This window comes from Trichosurus vulpecula, chromosome 7 (assembly GCF_011100635.1).
Source record: "Trichosurus vulpecula isolate mTriVul1 chromosome 7, mTriVul1.pri, whole genome shotgun sequence".
Classification (NCBI taxonomy): domain Eukaryota; kingdom Metazoa; phylum Chordata; class Mammalia; order Diprotodontia; family Phalangeridae; genus Trichosurus; species Trichosurus vulpecula.
In genome coordinates this window covers 81,223,223-81,244,471 of record NC_050579.1, presented here as the reverse complement: position 1 = coordinate 81,244,471, position 21,249 = coordinate 81,223,223, and the positions used below count along the sequence as shown (strand labels likewise).

The following is a 21,249-nucleotide window of genomic DNA, read 5'->3' as shown; positions in this document are numbered from 1 at the left end:
TTTCTCTGTTAAAATCCTTGCATAGAGATATTGTTCAATATCTGACAGAGAAAAAAGACCCCAAAGCACAAAAATACAGAAGCTTTTTTGTGGTGGCAAACAACTGGAAACTAAGAAGTTGACCAATTGGGAAATGGCTTGACATTATGGTATATGTGTGTGTTTATATAATGGAATACCATTGTATATAAAGGGGATGGTTTCAGAGAAACCCAAGACATGAATGAACTGATGGAGAGTGAACAGAACATTGACAACAACACTGTAAATACAACTTTGAAAGACTTAAGAACTCTGATCAATACATTGACCAACTAGAGGACTCATCAGTGAAGTATGTTATTCATCTCCTGACCAAGAGGTTACAGATTTACGTTACAAATTGAAATTTTTTGGCTTTTGCCAATCTGAGAATTTGTTTTGCTTGAATAAGCTTAGTTACAAGGGTATTTTTCCTTAATGCGGAGAAAAGGGGAGAAAGAGAGGAGGGAGATAGATTTTTGTTGAAAAAAATGAAGTTGAGGCTCAGCTCAGGTGCCATTGTCTTTATAAAGCCTTCCCTGATGCCTCCAGCTGAAAGCATCTGCTTCAAATGATAGAAATCATGTAAAACTAATAAGCTTTAGCATGAACAAAATCAGTGCTACTACAAAAAAGGGAAGCTGTCAAATATTCCTAGTTAAGTTCACATCTAAAGACCTACACAACATGCACAGATACATGAGAATGACTGTTCCTAAATAGACAAAGAACATGAACAAGCAGTTAAAAATACACATTTTATTGATGCCTTTGTCCTTATGTCACATTTCATCCCTTTCCTCCAATTCAAACTCTCCTTTTAGACCAATACTTAAGCAAAAACTGTGATTGCAGCTGATAATGTACACCATGTAACATCCTGGTAGCCCCCTGCTTTTCTGTGAGAGGGTGCCATGTTTTATGCTCCTCTCTAGAACCTTCGTTGATTTTTCAGTTATTCATAATGGACAGGCAGTAGAAATGCAAGCCATTAACCATTTGATAGTGTTTCAAATCACTAATAAGAGAAATCCCAGTTAAACTAAGGCTTCACCTCACATCCAACATATTGGCAAAGATGACAAGTGGTGAAAATGGTAAACGTGGTTATTGCTGTGTCGATACAGACACTCCAGTACCTTGTCCAATATAACAGTTCTAGAAAACAATTGGAAACTATACTAGAAAAGTCGATAGAATGTAAATACCCTTTGGCCCAGCCATCTCGACTACTAGGCATATGTACCCTAAGGAGAGCAAAGACTAAAGGAAGGATCCTATATGAACAAAAAACATTTATACTGGCTCTGAGAAATTGGAGACAAAGCAGATACCTACCAAGAAAAGGCCGAAGAGAATGAAATTTGGGAGGATGTGTATGAAGTAATACAAATTGTCCAGAAGCAAGGGAACAGCATTCTAGACAACAAGGAAAGATCTCTGCTCAATGTAGTTACCAATCTTGACTTTGAAATGACCACCTCTCCTTAGAGGTGATGGATGCCAAATGAGGCAGGAATATACTTACACGGCCAATATGTTGGTTTCTTCTGGGTACCTATACAAGCCTCTGTTACATGGGAGGGTCCTAGGGGTCTGCGTTCAAGGTGGGGTGCTGTCAGAAAGGAACCATGGAGGAAAAAGTTTCAGTAAAAATAATTGGCCTAGACCCTTCCGAATCTCTCTTCCGCCCCGTTTCAACCCTACTTTGCCGTGTCCTGGATTTCCCACCCCCAACTTCTCAGTTATTTTTCATCACTGCATGCTGATGGAGAGCAGGATTTTGCACACTGATGGGAACTTCATAATTGAGTGAATGAGCGAATACACTTAGACTGTAGGACTGGCCCCTGATGCACCGCTCAGGAAAGCCCCCTCCGGGACCGGCTGGGATTTGCCCAGGTGCGCCAGCTCTGGGTTAGTAGTAAGTCAGAGCTGTCATCGGCCTTAGAGATGGCAGAAGGCCCGCCCCCTCCTAGTGATTGACAGCTCCCCCCTACCCGAGCCTGGAAGCCTGCAGTTCCCTGTCTGTCAGAGAACCTGGGCCCTGTGGCCCAGCAGAGTGACGCGGAAGAAGACGCCCGGCCAAGGCTCTAGAGACGTCCGGCTCTGGGGCCAACTACTACAGTTGGCTGCGTTTCCATGGCACCCACCGCGCGACGCAAGGGGCGGGGCGACGCCAGTGCCGTGAAGGAGGCAGTCCGAGCGAATGCTGCGCTGCGCAGGCGCCTTCGTTCCGGCTGAAGCTCGGGCCCGGGCGCCGGGCTGGAGGAACAAAGATGGCGGTGGCGCCTGCGGCGGGAGCGGCCTCGGCGGCGGCCGGGCCAGCAGCCGGGCCCGCGGGGGTGGTTCTCTGGGGCAGGAGGGGGTGGCGCTGAACTGGGGCCCGGGCCCGCCTGGCCCCCTGCCGCCTCGCTGGGGACAGGTACAGGCTGAGTAGCCACGGGAAGGGCTGGGGGATGGGGAGGGGCTGATGCTGCCCTCCCGCTCCTGGGGCGCCGTCGGGGGCTGGGGGCGCGGGCCCGTGTGCCGGCGGCGTCGGGGGAGGGCCGCGTTTGCCGCGGCTGGGCTGGGGGCGGGACGCTGCCGCTGAAGTGGGAGGATGGCCGGCGGCCTGTCCTCTGCGGCCCGGGAGCCTCCAGCCAGCCGCAACCAATCAGCGGCGACTACATCCTTGGCCCTGGGCCGAGGCACCTGGGGGGGAGGGGGCGCAGCTCGGTGGGGGAGGGGGCCGGAGGTGCCAGGCTCCTGACTGAGAGTGGAGTGGGCTCCTCGGGCCTCCCTGCGGGGTGCGGGTAGCCTTAGCTCCCTTCGCATGGACCCGGGATCCCAGAGGGGCGCGTCCCCTGGCAGGGGTGGGACCCCAGCCCCCACAGCCCAGGGCTCGTGGCTGTGCACCCCCGGGTGCTCGGCCAAGTGTGCCGGGGCAGTGGATGGGGTGAGGAGCCAGAGCTGGGGTGACGATGCCCAGCCATCAAGCCACCCTCCCGGAGGGCAGCCCAAATGTTCATGGGCGCCGCCCCCGGGAGGGGTCCTGGAGCTGACCCTTTCCTCTCCTCCCAGGGCCTGCCCCGGGTCTCCACTATGCCCCAGGCCTCGGAGCACCGACTGGGCCGGGCCCGTGAACAGCCCATCAGTGTCCAGCCCCGGGTGGGAGCGAAGCTACCCATCGGCTCCCGGGCCAGGAGCAAGGAGCGCCGAAGCCCAGCGCCTGCGCCGAACCCCATGCTAAGGCCGCTGCCCCCTCGGCCCGGACCCCCTGAGGAAAGGTTCAAGAAGCTGGAGCTGGGGCGGGGGAGGAACTCAGCCCCGCGGCCCAGGGGCCCTCTCCGGGCTGATCATGGAGTGCCCCTGCCCGGCTCACCACCTCCCACTGTGGCACTGCCTCTGCCGTCCCGCACTAACCTGGCTCGTTCCAAGTCTGTGAGCAGTGGGGACTTGCGGCCAGTAGGGGCTTTAGGTGGACATAGAGGCTGCGGGGAGCTGGGGGCTGCGCTGAGCCGCCTGACTCTACGGCCTGAGCCCCCGGTGCTGAGACGAAGCACCTCTCTCCGTCGACTTGGCGGCTTTGCTGGTCCCCCTACCCTGATAACCATTCAGTCAGAGCCCCCTCCCACCCATGGCCCCTTTCTCACATCTGCCCGGCCCCTGGAGTCTGTCCACCCTGATGACAAGATGGTGAGGACTCTTTTACACAGATCAAGTCTCCATACCTCCAAACCCCATACCCCTGGGCTTCTGACTCCTTTGGGTTCCCTGACCTTGCCTCTCTCTCAGTCCTTTCCCCACTCCTTCATGGTGCTTTATGTCATATGTAAGGCAGTGCTAACTAGTATAGCCCCCTTCTTTTCTCCCTTCCCCTTCCTGCGCTCTTGAGACCCTTTTCTGGGACACCTGAGGCCCTTCAGAATCTCCTACCATATGGTCCTGCATCAGCCCCTGGGGATTCAGTTTAGCTGTTGGGGATTCTTCTTTAAGTCTCTATGCCCTTCATTCCCCAGTGACCTCTCCTCTCCACCCCCCCATCTCTTGGCTTGTGGCTAATTAATCTCTGGGGCTAAGGTGGGGCTAGGAATATCTGAGGGAGCATGGGATAGCTGAGTAAGCTTTTGCTGTGCTAGCTGAACTAAGCATAGTTAGGGCCAGCAAGGGAGTCTGCCACGGGGGCAGGAGGGGGTCACAGGGGCAGGAAGGTGGAGGCCGAGAGCAAATGGGGAGTCATGCCAGTGCTAGGGGAACTGCCCCGGGAGCTGCAGCGCCGACTAGCTGGGCAGAACCGGAATGGGCTAGGAGGTGGGACAGCAATGGCAGAGTCAGTGATGCACACGGCTGTGCTGGGGATACTCCTGCTGGCCAGTGAGGTAGGGGGACAAAGGGAGCTCTGGAGGGATTGGATGTAAGGCAGAGGATAGGAAAAGGAGACCCAGGGAGTCCACTCTCGGAAGGGAAAGACACGAGTTGGGGTTTTTGTTGTGGTATCTGGGAGCCCTCAGCTTAGCATAATGCCCTTCTCCTAGGCTCATCACACACTGCTCTTGGGGTCTGGCCATGTTGGTCTCCGGAACCTGGGTAATACGGTAAGTGCCCCTCAATCCCTGGCAACAAGAAAAAGGGGAGGGAACTGACAAAATAGCAGCATGCTTGCCCTTTCTGGAGGTGGGCCTGAATGGAGGACCTGGTGTGTTCCACAGTGCTTCCTGAACGCCGTGTTACAGTGTCTGAGCAGCACAAGACCACTTCGGGACTTTTGTCTTCGGAGAGACTTTCGGCAGGAGGTGCCCGGTGGGGGCCGGGCCCATCAAGAACTTACTGAAGGTAGGGGAACATACCCTGATTAATTCCCCACAACCTCATCATCTTCCTTATGTAGTAGTAATATACTTTATTTTATATGTGATTGATGTAATTAGCATCTTGTATTTGTGTGGTGCTTAACAGTTCACATGTATTATGTCATTTTATTCTCACGATGTTCCTGTGAGGTAGGTAGAGCAGGTGTTATCCCCATTTTGCAGATGAGGAAGCTGAGGCTCAAAGAGATTAAATGACTTTCCCAAGATTACCCAGCTAGTAAGTGGCGGAACCAGCATTAGAACATAGGTCTTACCATTCCTAGTCCAGTGGTCCCTTGGCTCATTCCACCCCAAATTCTCCAACCTTTGAAAACTACCCTTGATACCACTGCCACCTCCATCAAAAAATACACGTACCTGCCCTCACCATAATGTCCACTGATCCCACAGAGACAACTTCTTTCCTTCAAAACCCCTTTTCCACCTTCCTCTTCGGTGGTTCACTTTTGTCCATTGTTCCATAACAGCCTTTGCAGATGTGCTGGGAGCTCTGTGGCACCCCGACTCCTGTGAAGCTGTGAATCCTACACGTTTCCGAACTGTCTTCCAGAAATATGTCCCTTCCTTCTCCGGATACAGGTGGGGGTCTGGTAGGAGGAAGAACTTCCCTCTGGCCAGATCAGTGATGGGTAGGGGTGGGACGGGACGGGGCAGGGCAGGGCAGGGCAGCCCTCAGCAGAGGTAAGAGAGGATTTTTAAGATGTCCTTCATGAAATTATGGATAATCCTTATCCAGGTGTGGGATGCTGTCTGGGGAAGGGGGACACGGGGAGGATAGAGTCAGTGTCCACCAGTCACTGTTTGGCTATAGCCAGCAGGATGCCCAGGAGTTCCTGAAGCTCCTCATGGAGCGGCTACATCTAGAGATCAACCGGAGGGGCCGCCGTGCCCCACCCATCTTGGCTGATGCCCCAGCCCCCTCTCTACCCCGACGAGGGGGGGCCCTCCTTGAAGAGACTGAGCTGAGGTAAGGGGAGAGCCTTCCTTCTTATCCTGATCCCCCTTCCTTGCAAATCTGTTAGTTTATCCATATTTTCTGTATATAAGCTCATTAGGCTCAGGAATGCAAGGTTAGAAGTGAACCTTTCTCGAGATGGGGCAGAGGCAGGGATTCAAGAATGATTCGGGAAGAAGGGAGCAAGGATAGAATGAAGTTGGGAGAAGGTGAATGTTACAGAAAGGAATTGAGGGGAAAATAAGAAGTTGGCCTGGCTGAAGCTTTTAGGGATGGCAGAAGGGGCAGAGGAGAGCTAAGGACTCCCACGTGTGAGGAGTGGGGTAGAAGAAATGAGAAACAGAAGAAAAGCCTTCTCTCTCTCTCTTTGTGTGTTCATGTCTTTATCTTTGTTTCATCTTCCTTGACCTATGAGACGTTCCGTAATGCCCTTACCTCCTACAAGGTTAGTGAAGAAGCAAGGAGGGAGAAAAGAGCACAAGGCTCACTTGGGGGCACTTAAGATCGGGGCCTGTTCTAGTGAGAGAGAAGGCAGCCTGAGGCTGGTACCCTGTCTTCCTGGGGCCTCAGGGCTGTTTTCCATGCTCTGACAGTGATGACGAGCGAGCCAATCTAATGTGGAAAAGATACTTGGATCGAGAGGACAGCAAAATCGTGGGTATGAAGGGAGGGTGAATGGGAGAACATAATAGAGCTGAGTGGAGAAATGGGGAGGTGGGGCTGAGAAGACAGAAATGGACTATAGAGGTGAGGAAAATATGGGCAATATAAAAAGCTGGGGGCGAATATTAGCAATAGAAGTAGAGAGGGGGCATTTTGTACTGGTGGGACTTCAGGGCTAAAACTCCTCTCCCTGATACCTTTTGTTTTCTAGACCTGTTTGTTGGCCAGTTGAAAAGTTGCCTCAAGTGCCAGGCCTGTGGGTATCGCTCCACAACCTTTGAGGTTTTTTGTGACCTGTCCCTGCCCATCCCTAAGGTGAGGGTTTAAGGGGATTTAGGCAATGAATAGACACAAAGTCTGTGACCTAATGGAGCCTATTCCCAGCCTGACATCTTGGGTCTTCATTGTTTTTTTTTTTTCTGTCATCTGTGTTAGTGATGAGTAAACATCTATCTGTCTCTGCACTTGTAGTACTATGCATGTTTAACTATGTATCTTTGGACCTTACTAAACTTAGTCTTCTAGGTTTGGGAATGAGGGAGTTGGCTGCCTGGGGGAGGGTACCTGAAGGTGATGTGTAACATCTTGGGTGAGTCCTGGGTTGGAGGTGGTCAAATTGAGGTTATGTGGACACTCTTTCCCTTTTCTCCAGAAAGGGTTTGCTGGGGGGAAGGTGTCTCTTCGGGATTGCTTCAGCCTCTTCACCAAGGAGGAAGAATTGGAGTCAGAGAATGCCCCGGTGTGTAGCAGTTGGGGAGGGGAGACAGAGCCGTAGTATGGAAGACTTAAGAGTTACCACACTTAGTGAGAGGGGAATTGGGAGATGCTTCACCAGTAGCCCTGATCTTCATGGGGGTTGGTAATCATAAATGTCCCTATGTCAGGTGGGCATGAGGGACAGATTGTAGGATTCTAAGTGAATGGAGGGCCCAGACAACTTGAACATGTTTAGGATGTGGGACACGTTACTTTCGTTTGCTGTGCAGGTGTGTGACAGATGTCGGCAGAGAACACGGAGCACCAAAAAGTTGACTGTACAGAGGTTCCCCCGGATCCTTGTGCTCCGTATCCTGCTCTTGGGGTGGCCTCTCCACTCCTCCCTTCCCCCTCACTCACTGCTCATCTGTTAGTACTCCTGTTGGCACTCTCTCCTCAGGCTCTTCCAATACTCTGAGGTTGCAGAGATTGCCCTAAGAGAAATAGGGTGTGAAGGGGGTCTGGTCTTCCTTGGGTGGGGGCAGTGCATGACATCCCACCAGTTGCTCTCCACAGAGAGTCAGTAGCTTTAGTCTGCAAACACCCCACCTTGTTCCCCCTCCCTTCATGTTCCTTAACTGGGGCCTAGACCTGAATCGGTTTTCTGCATCTCGAGGCTCTATTAAAAAAAGTTCTGTTGGAGTTGACTTCCCCCTACAGCGACTGAGCCTAGGGGACTTTGCCAGTGATAAAGCTGGTAAGTCTGGTTGGGTGGCTCCCTGGGAGGTAGAGAGGAAAGAGAGGAGGAGGAATATCAGGGGACTCTGGTGCCCAGGGGAGGCAGTCCTGGGGGAAGGACTTAAATAGCTTTAACTCTACAGGGAGTCCTGTATACCAGCTGTATGCCCTTTGCAACCACTCCGGCAGTGTCCACTATGGTCACTATACAGCCCTGTGCCGGGGCCAGACTGGTTGGCATGTCTACAATGACTCTCGGTGAGGACGACTCTCTTCTCTCATTTTTATCCCAGAATTTCCCCAACACCCATCTCTGATGCTCAAGTCCATAAGGGAAGCCATTATGGGGAAGGGAGGGAAAGGGGAGTAGGGTATGGGTTGTAGGTGGTTGGGATTCTTCTGCCCTCCCCTGGGCCCTGGGGAACTGGACACTTGGAGGTGACCGAATCACCAACCACCTCCCTGGTCCTGTCTTCCCATTCTCCAGTGTCTCCCCTGTCAGTGAAAACCAGGTGGCCTCCAGTGAGGGCTACGTGCTGTTCTACCAGTTGATGCAGGAGCCAGCTCGGTGCCTGTGATAGCCCTCCAAGTCCCGGGACCTGTGAAGCCCTCTTGATGCCCATAAATCCCAGACCTCCCATTTACCTCAGAGACGTCTATTTTTGTGTCTTTTTAATCTGGGAGGGGCTGTCTCCCCTGTATTTTTTTTATTAAAACAGAAAAAAAACAACCCCTTAACACCTGGAGGCTTCCCTGGCCTCCCAGACCCATGTACAGACTGCCCAACCTCTTGCCCATGTACAGCCCCCATTCCCGCTGCAGTCTCACTTTTTGTGAATAAATTTAATAGGAAAAAAAAAAGGGAAAGTGTCTGTTTTATGGTCAAGACCTCGGGGAAATCCCTTCTCCTGGATTCCTCCAGCCCGGGCGGCGAGCCTTCGTCGTGCTCCAGTGACCGCCTGGAGACGCGTGGAGCCACGGGGGACGGGGAGGAGGGTCAGGGCCCAGCTGCCCCACTCCGTGTTGACAAACAGGGACTGCGTTGCCGGGCACTCTCGGCTCCCGCAGGCCCGGCCTGTTGCTAACATCAGCCTGCTGTTTATGGAGCCCTCTCCCCACGGTGCCGGCCTCCGGCGGCCCCAGCTCCTCCGCCGCGCGCCCTGTGCCCAGCCTCGGGGCCCCTAGCTCTCCCGGGGTACCTTCCTGATCCGCAGCCACAGGGCGGCTGGGCACTGACGGGTTAAAAAAAAAAAAACCGCGCCGGCAGTTGGCCCCGCCCCCTACGGAAGAAGCCCGGTGACTCGGCGTTTTTATTGGTACAGCCTACGGAGGGGTTTCTGACCCCGCCAATCCGAACCCAGGAAAGTACCTCGCCCGGGGCGAGCCTCCCGAGAGTAAGTGGACGGCGAGCCAGAAGGGACTGCCGGGGTCCTGCGGGAAAGGGAGGCCGGGCCCGGGACTGAGGCCTCTCGGCCATGGGAGGAGGTTGGGGCCCGCCCTGCTGGGGCTGGAGTCTCCGCTCAGACCTCCCTGGATCCTGCAGGGTCAGATAGCGTGGGGCGCGGCCCTTATCTGCTCTCCGGGCCAGCGGCTTGGGGGCGGGGTCGCCGGAACCCTGCGACCCCCCAGTTCTCCACGTCCCCCTGCCCTTGTTCATTCTGTCTCTCGGCTTCTCTAGGTGAATCTTGGGCTTGGCGCTCCCCAGGGGTCCAGGGGCGGGCCGGGCCAGGCCAGGAGGGGTCCCGGTGGTGAGGGCTCGGGCGTCCACTGCGGGCCTGAGGGCCCCATGTGCTGCTAGCTGCCCACGTGCCCCAGGGGAGGGGGCAGCGGAGCCCCCTCTGCAATGGCTGCCGCCCCTTCCCCCGCTCAGGTTCCCCTATGTCGCGGACTGTGGCCGTCCTGGGCGGCGGCATCAGCGGCTTGGCCGCCTGTTACCACTTGAGCCGGGCCCCTTGGCCTCCCAAGGTGAGTGTCCCGCCCCGTCCATCTTCCCCCCCCCCCCTCCGATCTTTCGAAAATCGCAAGCTTGGAGTCCCCAGCCCCCGCCAATGAACCGCAACTTTGATTTCGGTGGGTCTCGCACAGCCCATGAGTGGGGGGCTGTGTCTCGTGGCCGTGGGCCTTCCCCGCCCCTCTCCCGCAGGTGATCCTGATCGAAGCCAGCCAACGCCTCGGAGGCTGGATTCGGTCAGTCCGCGGGGAGGATGGAGCTGTCTTTGAACTTGGACCCCGAGGAATACGTCCTGCCGGAGAGTTAGGAGCCAGGACCTTGCTCATGGTGAGGGGGCCTGAATACTGGGAAGGGTGGAAGGGTTTTCCTGCGTGATCGAGGGAAGAGCCTCTTTCAGAAGACCCCCACCCCTCGCTGTTCTCCCGGGTTAGTCTCTTCCTTTAATTTTTCTTATTTATGGGTGGGCGGGCGGGGTTTGTTGAGGGCAGGTCTCTGAACTTGGCTTGAACTCTGCAATTTTGCCGGTTCCCGGGAACCATCCTGCTGCTCAAAACCGCTTCCTTTATGTCGGAGGAACCTTGCACCCTCTGCCTACTGGCCTCAGGTAGGTTTCAATTCACCTTAAATACCTTAACCCTAGCCCTTCTATTAAGAAGCCTTTCCAGATGATCCTTTCTCATTCTGGATTCTTTCCTCCCTTGGAAAACAGGGGACTATTCCTTCCAGCCCCTCCTTTCACCAAGCCCCTCTTCTGGGCTGGGCTTCGGGAACTGATTACTCCTCGGAACATGGAACCTGATGAGACTGTGCACAGTTTTGCAGAGAGGCGCCTGGGACCAGAGGTGACTCCACTATACAACTCCCTTAAATTCTCTTTTCAAAAACATACCAGGACACCAACCCCTCCTCCTCCCCCCAGTCCACCATTGAGGTCCTTTGGGAACATTTCCCCTACTGCTCACCTTCACTGCATCTTTTCCATGGGGAGCCAAAGCCTGAAACTTTCCCAGCCCTTCTCCCGTCACTCAGGGAAGGCTAGAATGCAAAGCCTGGGAGAACCAAAGGCCTGACACCTTTTTCATTCTTGTCTTTTTTGGAAGGTGGCGTCCATTGCTGTGGACAGTCTTTGTCGAGGAGTATTTGCAGGAGACAGTAGAGTTCTCAGTATCCGCTCCTGTTTCCCCAGTCTCTTTCAGGCTGAGCAGAGTCATCGATCTATTCTGCTGGGGTTGCTTCTGGGTTCAGGTGAGGTGGTGCAGCCCTGAGGGGGTGATTAGTAATGTGGAAGCTAAGAGCGGAAAGGGAGACTGGGAAAACTGTGACTTATGTTCCCTAACTCCTCTAGGGCAGAGCCCCCAGCTAGATTCACCTCTGATTAGTCAGGCCAGAGCTGAGCGTTGGAGCCAGTGGTCTCTTCAGGGAGGGCTGGAGACACTGCCTCAGGCCTTGGGCACCTACCTGATTCATCACGGAGTCACCGTTCTAAAGGGTCAGGCAGTTTGTGGACTCAACTTCCAGTCAGGTCGATGGCAGGTAAAAATGGTAAAATGGTTCTGGAGATAACCTGCCCTTCAGGGCTGTCTGGCTGTGTCTGTTTCTTACTGGGTCTGCCTCTGGTGTTTAGTGGACTGAGTAGTAGGACACATGATAGCGTGTGTCCCTACTGACCTCAACTTCAGTATCTCTTTCCCTGGTTCTGACCCCTGATCCCTAAACTATCAATACCTTTTTAGCAGACTGCCCAACACTGATGTACTCTGGGATGAGGGGTGCTTGTGAGAACATTGAGCACACGTTTCCACCAGGAGTTTTAGTAAGGGGCAGCCATCCTTTCTGCAACATACAGGGATGTGACTGTGAACATGAAAATATGATGTTTGTGTGGGAAGATGAATGTGTAGGAAGGACACTGCCCTAGTGTATGGGCCTTTCTGCACCCCCCAGAATTTGAGTTGTGCCTCTGATCCACTTCCATCCATTTCCCTGTCTCTGTCTCTCTCAGGTGTCTTTGGGAGATAGCAGGCTGGAGGCTGATCACATCATTAGTGCTGTCCCCGCGGCAGGTACTGGGGTGACAGGGTGCTCCCCCGGGTGGTGGTGGGGGCAGCATTCTGCATACCCTCTGGGGGTGGGATTGAGGAGTAAACCTTTTATCATCTCTTCTTTTATCTTTCCTGCAGGGACTTGTTGCCAGGAGGCCTTCCCTAGGGGAAGGTGCCAAATGACCATGTGTCTCTCTCCCTCCAGTGCTAAGTGAATTGCTTCCCTCTGAGGCAGCACCTCTGGCCCAGGCCCTGGCCCCTATTCGTGCAGTATCTGTGGCTGTGGTGAATCTACAGTATCAGGGGGTTCGTCTACCTGTCCAGGTAAAAGGGAACAGGGGAAGGATTTTAGAATACGAAAACACAGGCATGTCAGAGACCCTGCCTTGCTGACATCCTTGTCCCTTCCCCAGGGTTTTGGACACCTGGTGCCGAGTTCTGAAGATCCTAGTGTCCTGGGAATTGTATATGATTCTGTTGCCTTCCCTGAACAGGACGGGAGCCCTTCCAGCCTTAGAGTAACGGTGAGAAAGTGTCCTTACTGGGGGCTGTCAGGCAGCAACAGGTATCTGAAAGACTACCTGGGAAAATGGAAGACATTAACTAGCGCTCACTTTTGCTGCTTACTTGCTGTGGGTAATTCAGTTCAGACCTGACATCTACGAAGACAGAATGATTTTTAAAAACAAACAACTTATCCAATCATGCGCCTAACCCAGATGATCTGTTATCCTCCCTTTTGTGATTAAAGAGACCTTCTTATGTTGGAGTATGGGGGAGAAAGGCTACTCACTGTTATTCTGATGCCAGGTGATGCTTGGAGGAGCTTGGCTGCAAGCCCTAGAGAACGGGGGGCATGAGTTACCTCAGGAGCTATTCCAACAACAAGCCCAGGAAGCCGTTGCCACACAGTTGGGGCTAAAAAAGCCACCAACTCAAGTCCTGGTCAGCCTGCAGAAGGTAAGTTTGGGAAGAAGGGTAAAAGGGAGAGGAGTAAAGGGGGAGAGGGCTAGGAAATCACCCCTAACCTCTTGATCTTCTCTCCTCAGAGCTGCATTCCCCAGTATACTTTAGGCCACTGGCAGAGACTGGGTAAGTTGTGGGCAGAGGGGGAGACACAGTGATAAAGGGTCAGGAAGTAAAAATTCAACTATGCTATTTCCTGTCTTTTCCAGAGACAGCTGCCCGATTTCTGGCCAGCCATCAACTGCCTCTGACTTTAGCTGGAGCATCTTATGAAGGTGTTTCAGTGAATGACTGCATCGAGAGTGGGCGCCGGGCTGCTGCTCAAGTTTTGAGCGCTGATCCTGACCTTTGACCTACAGCCTTTTTTTTTTATCCCTGCAGGCCAGGGTCTCCAGTGGAGATTAATAAAATTGCTCTAATTAGACAGTACCTGCTTGTTTTTCCTGTGATAAGCTTCCTGTCCCAGCCAAAGAGAGGACAGGTCCAAAACCTAGGTAAATGAGTTAAAGAAGATGGGAGCAAAGGGCAGACACGACAAAGTCCTTTATTAGAAAATATATATAAAAATCCCAGGGTTCCCAGACAGGCCTGGTGGGGAGAGAGATACCCCAGAAGAGAATCACGAAGGGGAGGGATCATGCCCTCCCCAACTGACATATGCCCTCCCCAGGGGCCATAAATAAAATAAATATTCACAGGGGCCCAGGGAGGAGGGTCATACCTGAGCCCTCTTTTGGGGGTGGGGGGGTGAGGAGGGAGTAGGAGAACCCTAGGGCCCAAACCTACTCCTACCCTAGTGGCAGGGTACTCCACAGAGGTGGAGAGTCAGCATTATGTATAACACGTCCGTGGATCACAGTCATGTGCCCTATCTTGGGGAACTCTGAAGTAGGGCCCTCTAGGGCTGCAGGAGCCCAGCTCCAGCACAGCACAGCAGAGATAACCCCCTTAGGCAGCAGTGAAAGGGGACCAGGAGAGGACACATTCCCTCCAATCTCAAATGAAAAGAGGGGTTGTCAGTGGGAACCAGTGTGGTTGGCAGGAGGCAGAGGACCAGGCCGTGCTGGAGGCCGGCGCTGTAGCATCTCATGACGAAAGGCCTGAGAGGAACCAGGTGGGAATTTGGGACCTGAGGGAGGCCGGGGGCCACGGGGATCAACCCCAATGTCTGCTGTAATATTGGTATAAAGTGGGCCCAGTTCTCGAGCCAGCAGTCGGTATGTCAGAGAGTTCATTCCATCCTGTGTCCATGAACGTTGTGTCCGGATCAAGAGGTCAAACCTGGGGGTCAGAAGTAAAGAACTAAGACAGCTGAAGGATAATGGGAAATAAAATACAAAGCTGGAACTTCTTGAAACCTCTCTAACCCTCAGCTCCTACCTGTGGGGGTTTTCTTCATTTCCCTTATCTCCTCGGTGTTTCACCATCTTGTAGTGTCCCACAGAGATGGGTGGTCGAGAGATCTTCATCCCAGCAAGACGAACCCTGGTGGAGAACATGGTATTAGGAGGCTATAGAGCTGCCAATCTACAGTGTTGTTCAGTTCTTTTTTTCAGTCCTGTCTTAATCTATGACCTCACTTGGGATTTTCTTTGCAGATATACTGAAGTGGTTTGCCATTTCCTTCTCCAGCTCATTTTACAGATGAGAAAACTGAGGCAAACAGGATGAAGTGACTTGCCCAGGGTCATACAGCTAGTAAGTGTCTGAGGCCGAGTTTGAACTCAGATTTTCCTGACACCAAGCCTGGTGCTCTATTCACGGCACCACTTAGCGGCCTTGCCAGTTTATATAGGTCTGGGTACAGGAAGAACAGACATTTGGGAATAGGAGAGCAGGCCAAGGAGAAGGAATGCTTATAATGGTGACTATGAAACTATTGAGTATTTCAGAGTTTTTATTTATCTTTATAAAAAAGATAAACCTATGATCATGATTAGAAAAACTAGAAAAAGAAGCATGTGTTCTGAATGAATAAGAGATTAAATAAGCGGGAAGAAAATGGTCGAAGCTCCGCAAATGCTGAGGCACCCTTTGGGACAGACAGGTATTATTGCTCAACCTCTTGCCCTCATTTCTAAAAAGCTCTAAGAAACCAGAGGTTGCCTTTCACTCCTGAAAAATGGCAGCTGGGAATCCAGTGTTAGGAAAAGAAAGACAAAAGCCCAGGAATTAAAGAACCAATCACAGGGCCTAAATTTTAGCATGGGTTGGAGCTATGGGGCATATCCTGACTGGTGACCTGGATAAGGGAATTTCTTGGAAGTTCAAGGGTATAGAAGGGTGACTAGTTAATCAAACAGTGATAGAACTCTGATCTTTGTTAATTGACTGATGGGTGGCAGGGAGGAGGAATGAATCTAGGGCAGGGAGCAAATAATCCGCTAATACTAATACTATGTTTGAGAAGGGAATGGATACCAGCCAAGGCTAGGGGTAAGCACAGCAATGTGATTTTAAAAATAGGCAATATGGTCTCTTTGTAAATAAAATTATAAAACCTTTTAAATGACAAATCCCTTTACAATGTCCATCTTTGGAATTTTCAAAACAGGCCTTATCTCAGCAAAAGGCAAGAGGGCGAGATTAAATGACCTTGAGGGTCCCTCTCTAGCTCTAGAGGGATGTGGTTCTATCACGGTCATGAAACCAGCCAGAACTAGGAACACAAGGAGCAGAAAAAGCTGGTGAAGAAGCACAGTGGGACGCCAGGCCCAGAGGGAGTCAGGGAATGAACTGGGGAAGGGCAAGTGGGGAGAGGTGACATAGAGTCTAGGTGGACCAGAAGCAAGCCAAGGGGGCAGGGAGTGGTGGTCTTAGGGATGTCCAGGTGTCATAGCCAATCTGACCTGGTAGCAATATCATCATCTTCTCCACCCCAACCCCAATACTCATTGGGGAAGCCATTCATCTTCAGGTACTGATCTGGAGTAAGAGCTGAGACCCCCCCAAAGTACTGGGGGTATGGGAGGCTAGAAGAAAACAGAGACACTCATAAAACACTAAGGGAAAACATCCCTTCCCCAACCAAATCTATTTTTCTGCTTCCCTGGGCCCCCACCCCAATCCATAGCACATCTGCTGCTTCTAGACCCCCTCTCCCCTCCAAATTCTCAGTTATCATTAAAAACACACATACCTATATCCAAACTTGTTCATGGCAACAGCAACATGCCTGGGACCTCCAGGGTCACAGACATAAAGATTGTGATCATTTTCAGGCAGCAAGTCCACATCATGCAGAAACAAACAGTCCCACTCTTCATCACGAAGGGCCTCCCGAACCCCCACGTTCAGCAGCTTCGCCCTGTTAAATGTTCCGTTTCCAGCCTGAGAAATAATGGAAGGGCGTCATTGCTAATGGTTTCAGAGGGAGTGAAAACAGAACAAAGGAGGGCCGATGAAAGATCATTATCCAGGAAAGGGTGATAAATGAAATGGGCCACTAGTGGACATTGAGAAGCATTGTTTAATTCTCCCATCTGAGAATTTTATCTGATTAAATTTCATTGCCCGAATGTGAAATATAAAGCAGAATTAGGGGTACTGTATACACATTGACTACAATTTGGTAAAATAAAAGTACTGGCATCCCCCACCACATTGTTATTGTTTAGTCATCTTTCAGTCATGTCTGACTGTGACCTCATTTGGGGTTCTCTTGGCAAAGATACTGGAGGGCTTTGCCATTTTCTTCTCCAATTCATTTTACAGATGAGGAAACTGAGGCAAACAAGCTGAAATGACTTGCCCAGGGCCACACAGATAGAAAGTGTCTCAGGTCAGGTTTGAACTCAGGATGAGTCTTTCCTGTCTTGAGGCCTGGCACTCTATCCACTGTGCCAGTTAGCTGCCCCCAGCTGGCCAATACTATTTGACAGCATAGGGAAGTCACACTACCAATGCAGATAAACAACTATTTGTCAATGTAGAGTTTCAGAAAGTTGCTTGCAGGTCTGAGAGACGGGATGTGTGTAGGGTCACCCAGTCACTGATGTATCAGAAGAATAATTCAAGGCATGGTCTTGATCCACTACATGACACTGCCTCTCAAATAAACACACAAGTGAAAGTAAATACAAAACAAAAACAAAGCTATGATGTCCTTTTAAATGTTACCCATACCTGGTGGATGACGTAGATGCCGTAGGCAAGCTGCTGACGTTGCAGAAAAGGATGCAGGTGGTAGAGTAGCAGACGGAGATGGGGTTCCCGAGCCCGATGTGGCACGATGATGGCAGTTCGAGAGCGAGGCTCACAGTCCCCTGGATGGTAGCGGCCCCCCAGTTCCACTCGAGGGTTCCTCTCCAAAATCTGTGCCATCGATGGCACAGGACTAAAGGACACCGACACAGGACCCACTGTTTGGAGGGGAAGAGTAAGGTCAGGGAGGCTACCACCTCATCTGGCTTTGAACCTAAAATTCCAGAAAGGTTCTAGAATCTCTAGCACCTGGAGAATCTTAAAAACAGGACAGACATTCAACAAGCTGAAAGTTTGGCTCTTGAACCTAGAAGTTCCTTCTAATTTCTTATTTCCTCACTTATAGGGTTCTCCTTTCTGACCAAAGGTACAGCTGATTGTGAGAGCAAGTATGAAAGCAGGTACACTACAGGACAAATACTGATACCTACACACTCGTGATTACCTATGAGAGGAAAACTTTCTAGGGCTGGAGACATGGTATACCCAAGAGGTGAGAAAGAAGCAGGAAATGGAACACAATGAGTTCAACCAGGACTAAATTCAGTTTCCCATTTCTTCTTCCTATGCCACCCTCAGATCTCCTATTGGACCTCATCTTTCTACATCATGCTCCCAGACCCATTTCTCCATGCTGATCAAATATGCCTCCTCCCCATCCCACAGTGCCCTTTGCCCTACTCTGTGCCTCCTTCCCTCTCGGCTCACCTAGGAGGGGAGAGCGCTCAGGGCAGTAGGGCAAAGCCTCTGGAGCCACAGGCGCCCCTGGGGCAGGAGGGGCACCAGGCAGGCGGCTGAGGTTGGTATAGACATCATGGGGTCGTGAATAATCGAAGGTGGGGCCTGGGTCTCGACCAAACAGGGCACCAAGGCTACGGAAACCACCAAGGGACAGGTACATCATGACAGCCAGCTGGGAGCCCACAAGCAAGGCCAACGTGCAAGGCCGATCTAGAATCCGACGAAACATCCTGGAGTATGACTAGAAATGGGCAGAAAGAGATAGAGTCTGAGAAGAGGTAAAGAGGAGCAAAGGCAGAGGAAACTGGGAAACTAGGTGGGTCAAGGTGAAAAGTAACAGAGACAAAGTCAGTGTCTGGGGGACAAGAAGCAGAGAATCAGGCTCGGGACAGTCAAATGGGCAGAAAGTAAGGGCATATGGCAGGTAGAAAGAGGTAGTCAGAATAACAGAAACAGGAGCTACGGTGAGGAGGGAGAACCCAGGTAAGGACAGAACCAGACCTCCATCCCTACTGAGTATGTCAGAATCAATTCCAGAATACTTAAGAGCTTAGAGTTACCCACAATTTGATGGAGAGCAAAGGACTCACCTGGACTCAGGCTGTGGCTTGAAGGGAAGTAGGGGGTCCAGGGGGCTCTGGAGGGGTAGGTCTGTGAGGCATCATCTAAAGTTGGAAATGTTGGAAAGAGGAGAAAGGAAAGTTCTCTCCATCTGTAGAGAGACAATTTGGTGTCCTAAAATGAACCTCGGACTTGGAGTCAGACCTGACTTCAAATCCTGGCTCAGATGCTTACTACCTGTTTGACCCTCAGCTAGTCACTTACTTAAGGCCCCGGTTTCCTGACTTGTAATATGGGAATACTGACCCTCCCTATTTCAGAGTTGTTGTGCAGAAGCCTGAAAGTACTATATAAATGTGAACTATTATTAACATTAGCATCCCAAGGGACAACCAGATTCTGCTTGAGAGGAAAAAAAAAACCCACAGGTCTTTAGCTTTAGGATTAAGGAAATAAGATTCCCAGTAGTGGGGGGAAGATACTGGCCTGGGAACCAGTTCTTGTAGTTAAAGAAAACCTGTTTTCCAGGAGGTGAACGTAGTGAAAGGTCACCTGGGGGGAGGCGGGTCAGGGAGAGATTCTGGACGTCTTGGGGAGTTTGAATCGGGGTGGAATGTCTCCTGGCCCTAGAAGCCAAATCTCAACCTTTAGGTTGGGACCCCGAGAAGAGTTCCTAAATCCCTTCCCACCCCCAACAGGGCAGAGCACCCGAGGGCTTGGAGGACCATTTGATGAACTTGTGCCCTTAGGGAAAGTACCCAGCAGGAAGGAGGGAGTTGGGGACGTGGCAAAACCAGAGCCCTGGAAGGGAAGGGCCCAAAGGAGCAGGGCAGCATCAGCGTCCCCTCCTCCTCCTGCCCCTCTCCCTCCCCCTCCCCAGCTTGGCAGGTGCCACCTGGGAGCCGGAGAGTGATCGCGAGCCCGCTAGTTGGGAGCAGTGGGGGACGATTCTCACCCCGACTCACACGGAGGCTGGAGACGGAGAGGTATTTCGGGGAAAAGGGGTGCGGGGGGTAGAAGGATGGGGGCCCCAGCATCCGGGAGAAAGCGCCAGCTCACCTGGTGGGGGCGGACCCAGCGCGCGGTGGCGTCCGGGGACGACCGCGAGCCTCTCCCCCACCCTCCCCCACCGCTCCTCTTCCCCTCCATGACCCTTGCGGGCCCCCGTCAGTCTGGGAACAGCTGAGGACGCCCCCGACTCCGTCCCCTCCATCTCCCGGCGCAGCGCTACCTCCCCATCCCCCCCCCGCCCCTCCGACTTTAGAGGCTTCCGTGCCCTCCGCTCCCCACCTCGAACCTGGGCCCAGGTCCCCTTTCTCGGCGCCACCAATCCCCGATACCTGGCCTTCTTTCATATCCCCTTTCACTGCCGCCCTAGGAGCCAGGAAAGAGCAGCCACCGCCATCTTGGAAAAGGGCTGGGGGTGGGGGGGGGGGGCGGAGCTCGCCTTCCGGGGACCTGAGGCAGGGTGGGGCGGAGCCTGGGAGAGGGGCTTGGCCGGGGAGAGCAGGGCCTCAGGAGGGGCGTGGCCTTGAAGAGGCGGAGCCTGGAAGATGGGCAGGAGCCAGGGAGAGCGGGTCCAAGGGAGGGGCGTGCCTGGGAGAGGCGGAGCACGGGAGAGGGGCTTGCTGGGGAGAGCAGGGCCTCAGGAGGGGCGGGGCCAGGAGACGGGGGCTGAGCCTTGCTAGGTTAAGCAAGAGTGGTCGGCTGCTTTAGAAGTTTCCAGGAGGGGGAATCCAGGAGTAAGAATTCCTTTGGAGAACAACATTCCATGAGAAAAAAAAAAAGCGAAGGGGAAATTCTCTCCCTGTGGACGACTGGCAGAATTGTAGATTCAGAAAGCTCTAGCTTTGAAAGGAATTTGGGAATAAACATTTCTTTAGCACCGATGATGTGCCAGTCACTGGGCTAAGTACCTTAAAAATTCTATTCGCTTTCTTAACTTCTTTCTTGTTTATTTCGTGATTAGTTGTATCTAATTCGGAGAGGAGGAGGAGGAGCTTGAGGTCCCCCGCTAGTATAGTTTTACTGTCTATTTCCTTCTATAACTCATTTGACTTCTTTAGAAACTTGGATGCTGTACCATTTGGTGCATATATATTTCTTTCTCTCACCTTTCACCCCGTCCCTCCTTACCAGTGTTTTTGCTTTTGACCACCGCCTCCCTCATTCTGTCCTCTCCTCTATCAGCCCTTTTCCCCTGTTCTTTTGCCCTTCCCCTCCTACTTCCCTAGAATGTAAACTAGATTTCTATACCCAACTGAGTGTGTATGTTATTCCCTCTTTGAGCCAAATCTGATGAGTGTAAGGTTTGAACAATGCCATCCCTCTCCTTTTTTCCCTCTACTGTAATAGGTCTTTCACACCTCTTCATGCGTTATAATTTACTCTATTCTGCTTCCCCCTTTCCTCTTCTTCCAGTACAATCCTTTTTTTCACTCCTTAATTTTTTTATATCAAAGTCAACTTATACCCACATCCTCTCTCTGTGTATATTCCTTTTAACTGCTGTAACAGAGATATATTTCTTAAGAGTTACAATACCATCTTTCTATGGAGGGATAGAAACAGTTTAACCTTATTGAATAGCATGGTTTTTTTTTTCTTTCCTGTTGGCTTTTTATGCTTCTCTTAAGTCTTGTATTTGAAGATCAAGTTTTCTGTTCAGCTCTGGTCTTTTCATCAGGAAAGTTTGAAAGTTCCCTATTTCGCCTGTCTCCCCCGACTCCCCCCCGCCCCAAACAGGCAGTTTTTAAAGGATGAAATCTAAGCTCTCAAAAGCCATATTTAAAAAATGTTCCAAATAACTAATAATTAGAAAATAATAAATTAAAACAACTCTGAGGTTCTACCTTTTAC

The 21,249-nt window shown here is 51.9% G+C and overlaps 3 protein-coding genes and 1 long non-coding RNA gene across 11 annotated transcripts in view; 3 read left to right on the top strand and 1 right to left on the bottom strand.

Moving 5' to 3' along the window:
- Window positions 1-2,376: 2,376 nt before the first annotated feature.
- Window positions 2,377-8,773, top strand: USP21 (ubiquitin specific peptidase 21). Of its 3 annotated transcripts, XM_036766368.1 has the most exons (14): window positions 2,377-2,446; window positions 3,085-3,699; window positions 4,539-4,598; window positions 4,713-4,836; window positions 5,342-5,453; window positions 5,686-5,841; window positions 6,245-6,274; window positions 6,423-6,487; window positions 6,704-6,807; window positions 7,145-7,231; window positions 7,479-7,557; window positions 7,838-7,945; window positions 8,070-8,184; window positions 8,414-8,773. In XM_036766368.1, the coding sequence occupies exons 2-14, from the start codon at window positions 3,106-3,108 to the stop codon at window positions 8,502-8,504; spliced, it is 1,725 nt and encodes a 574-aa protein (XP_036622263.1). In that variant the 5' UTR covers window positions 2,377-2,446; window positions 3,085-3,105; the 3' UTR covers window positions 8,505-8,773. The 3 variants fall into 3 exon arrangements, with proteins under 3 accessions (XP_036622263.1, XP_036622261.1, XP_036622262.1); XM_036766366.1 differs by lacking the exon at window positions 2,377-2,446 and having other exon boundaries at window positions 2,843-3,699; XM_036766367.1 differs by lacking the exons at window positions 2,377-2,446; window positions 6,245-6,274 and having other exon boundaries at window positions 2,843-3,699; window positions 8,414-8,772.
- A 457-nt stretch (window positions 8,774-9,230) lies between these two features.
- PPOX (protoporphyrinogen oxidase) lies at window positions 9,231-13,314 on the top strand. 2 transcript variants are annotated; one of them, XM_036766370.1, is made up of 13 exons: window positions 9,231-9,320; window positions 9,797-9,891; window positions 10,070-10,204; window positions 10,366-10,481; window positions 10,587-10,719; window positions 10,978-11,122; window positions 11,223-11,410; window positions 11,880-11,940; window positions 12,125-12,243; window positions 12,333-12,443; window positions 12,730-12,879; window positions 12,969-13,011; window positions 13,095-13,314. In XM_036766370.1, exons 2-13 carry the CDS (start codon window positions 9,805-9,807, stop codon window positions 13,235-13,237), a joined length of 1,431 nt encoding a protein of 476 aa, XP_036622265.1. In that variant the 5' UTR covers window positions 9,231-9,320; window positions 9,797-9,804; the 3' UTR covers window positions 13,238-13,314. The 2 variants fall into 2 exon arrangements, with proteins under 2 accessions (XP_036622265.1, XP_036622264.1); XM_036766369.1 differs by having other exon boundaries at window positions 9,317-9,604.
- A 94-nt stretch (window positions 13,315-13,408) lies between these two features.
- B4GALT3 (beta-1,4-galactosyltransferase 3) lies at window positions 13,409-19,828 on the bottom strand. 4 transcript variants are annotated; one of them, XM_036767235.1, is made up of 9 exons: window positions 19,731-19,811; window positions 18,943-19,016; window positions 18,420-18,541; window positions 17,797-18,070; window positions 17,011-17,246; window positions 16,025-16,215; window positions 15,735-15,857; window positions 14,266-14,370; window positions 13,409-14,166 (listed from the first exon to the last, which is right to left on the bottom strand). In XM_036767235.1, the coding sequence occupies exons 4-9, from the start codon at window positions 18,056-18,058 to the stop codon at window positions 13,902-13,904; spliced, it is 1,182 nt and encodes a 393-aa protein (XP_036623130.1). In that variant the 5' UTR covers window positions 18,059-18,070; window positions 18,420-18,541; window positions 18,943-19,016; window positions 19,731-19,811; the 3' UTR covers window positions 13,409-13,901. The 4 variants fall into 4 exon arrangements, with proteins under 4 accessions (XP_036623130.1, XP_036623132.1, XP_036623129.1 ...); XM_036767237.1 differs by having other exon boundaries at window positions 18,420-18,494; XM_036767234.1 differs by lacking the exon at window positions 18,943-19,016 and having other exon boundaries at window positions 19,731-19,828.
- The window catches only part of LOC118856758, a 29,929-nt gene continuing 26,702 nt past the window's right edge, over window positions 18,023-21,249 (top strand). Inside the window, exons 1-2 of one of the 2 annotated variants that reach the window (XR_005010881.1) lie at window positions 18,023-18,107; window positions 19,089-19,376. This is a non-coding gene — a long non-coding RNA (uncharacterized LOC118856758). The remainder of the gene's footprint in view (window positions 18,108-19,088; window positions 19,377-21,249) is intronic. The other variant, XR_005010882.1, reaches the window with a different exon arrangement.